The sequence below is a fragment of the Oryzias latipes genome, chromosome 18 (genome assembly GCF_053564925.1).
Source record: "Oryzias latipes strain Hd-rR chromosome 18, Olatipes_Hd-rR_3.1".
NCBI lineage: Eukaryota > Metazoa > Chordata > Actinopteri > Beloniformes > Adrianichthyidae > Oryzias > Oryzias latipes.
This window is the reverse complement of record NC_136254.1, coordinates 1,913,792-1,916,299: the sequence shown is the minus strand read 5'-3', so window position 1 is coordinate 1,916,299 and position 2,508 is coordinate 1,913,792. Positions and strand designations below refer to the sequence as shown.

The 2,508-nt window shown below is 53.4% G+C and overlaps 1 protein-coding gene across 1 annotated transcript; it reads left to right on the top strand.

The window, feature by feature from the left end:
* The first annotated feature begins 336 nt into the window (after nt 1-336).
* Nucleotides 337-1,607, top strand: cth1 (cysteine three histidine 1). Its single transcript, XM_023965875.2, has 2 exons — nt 337-474; nt 561-1,607. Exons 1-2 carry the CDS (start codon nt 466-468, stop codon nt 1,443-1,445), a joined length of 894 nt encoding a protein of 297 aa, XP_023821643.1. The 5' UTR covers nt 337-465; the 3' UTR covers nt 1,446-1,607.
* Nucleotides 1,608-2,508: the final 901 nt, after the last annotated feature.

Here is a 2,508-nt window from a genome sequence, read left to right as displayed (position 1 = left end):
ATAATCACAAAAACATAAATGATGTGTCTTTTTCTAAAGGAGGGATCTGGCGGCTCTCACTGAGAGGAACTGAACCAAATGGCTCTTTTATTGTGAAAGGACTCCTGGCCTCAATAAAAGTCAAGGGAAAAAAATACATGAATTCTTTCTAAAGTCACGTGCCTCTTTTGTTCAACCCTCTGATTCTGAGGGGTCCAAATCCTTGTCAGATGTTCCGAACGTTTTCACCTGCTGCTCAGCTGGATGAGGTGTTCTGGTTCGGCAGAACTTCAGGACCCGGATCTTCGTCCCAGGAAGCAGCTCAGCGGATTGGTTTAGCGCCGTTGATGCTGATTGGCCGACTCTCTGCACACCTGATACCTATTTTGTTTGGAGTGACGTCACCCCTTCATAAGAACATGCAGGTCGACCGGCAGCAGCGCTTGAACTCTCCCCCCCTCCCGGAGGCTGGACTTCACCACAGTCATGTTCCAGGTATGGCGGGAGATCTGCGTGGGAGTGGGAAAGGTGTGCTTGGAAGGTGTCAGGTAAAAATCAGGTGCTTGACCTCTGCCCCCCAGGTCAGCACCGACTCCCCGCGCGCGCCGTCCTGTCAGGATGAGGGGCTGCTGGAGGGCTTGTTGGACTCTGCCGGCTCCTGCAGGGGAGGGGGTCTCTCGCTGGCGGAGGCTCTGCTCCCCCTGGTCTCCTCTTCCTCCCCCTCCTCTCCCTCCCCCATGATTTGCTCCACCAGGTACAAAACGGAGCTGTGCAGCAGCTACTCCTCCAGCGGCCTCTGCAGGTACGCGGACCGCTGCCAGTTCGCGCACGGCCTCCAGGAGCTGCACGCGCCCTTCCACCACCCCAAGTACAAGACGGAGTTGTGCCGCAGCTTCCACGCCACGGGGCACTGCTTCTACGGCAGCCGCTGTCTGTTCGTGCACAGCCCCGCGGAGCAGCGGCGCGCGCCGCGGCGCCGCAGGAACGTCCCGTGCCGCACCTTCCGCGCCTTCAGGGTGTGTCCGTTCGGGTCGCGGTGCAACTTCCTGCACGTCGGAGACGCGGAGTCCGGGGACCTCCCGGAGGAGAAGAGTCCACGTGGCGGCGGGCTGACCGACGTCCGGCAGCAGCGGGCCCCGGCGTGGAGGCCCCGCGGGGCCCTGTGCCGCTCCTTCAGCGCCTTCGGCTTCTGTCTGTACGGCACGCGCTGCCGCTTCCAGCACGGCCTGCCCAGCATGATCCAAACCTCTGGTTCCGAGTCCCCTCACAGACCGTCCCCACGGAGCTCCTCCATCTCCTCCTCTCCCTCTCCGCCTCCTCTCGACACCCCCTCCTCCGAGCCCCCCCACAACGCCTTCACCTTCTCCAGCCAGCACCTGAGTGACCTGATGGTGCCGCTGGCCCTCCACCTGCAGCAGCTGGAGAGCTCCAAGGCCCAGGAGATCTGGGACCAGAGGGCTCTCTGACCCACACTTTTATTCTTTTACCCTTTTTAGTTTTGGAATTTATTTTTTTAAGCCAACGTTGTTTTAAAATTGTTTAACATTAGGTTAACACTTGTTGATCTTTATTTGTATCTGAAATCCTGTCATGAATTTAATATTTCTTAATAAATTTGGATGCCAGTGTTTGGGGATCGTGTGGTTCACGTCTGAAGCAGGTTGAGTCTCAGCATAAAAGGAGGAAAATCTCAAATCGCCTGGATGAACGACCAACTTCACCCTGTTGGGCCCTCAAAACGGGAACGTGTTTTGTTTAAAACGAGGAACGACTCTCAAAAGGACGCCGTTCACGTGGAAATATGCTCTGTAGGTTGACGCAAATGTTGCTGAATTTTGTTGGGATGATGTGAGGAACACAGATGAGAGCCCCCCCCCCTTCAAGGAAATGGGCCGCTGAGCACGGTGCCACGTTCTCAAACTGCACTAATGTGGGTTCAAAGCCACAATCACGGATTCAATGGAAGGTTTCAGACCCAGATATCAATCCTGAATGTGATGTCACCAATCAGCTGCCATGTTTCTGTCATGTCCGTCACCCAACACTGGACTGTCTTCAGGTTCTTCTCACGGATCCTCCAACCTGAACCGATAACTGCTCATCTTCCCAACTCAAATCTGATTTGGTGGCATTTCTGACTTTTCCAGCACGGCGTAAGAGTTTGGAAGTCTCCTCCGATGTGGGGAAACTTGGATCAAAGATGTGTTTGACTAAAGTAAACTTGAATATTAAGGCTACGTTCACACTGCAGGGCTTAATGCTCAATTTTGAGTATTTTTATTTTATTTTGCAAGGCCGTTCACATTTCCAATTAAATGTGAACTTTTGTGATCTCCCGTGTGAACGTGAAGTGACCCGCATGCGCAGAAGAGTCCTCAACAGTGAACGGCGTCACCTGTAGCTAACGTTAACAATGGATGTCAACAGTGGCAAAGCGGAGCTCTTTTTGCATTACATTTATTTTCACAAAGGAGCCAGCACAATTACAATCTTAATCAGAAAATTAAAAAGGATAGGTTTGTGGCCATG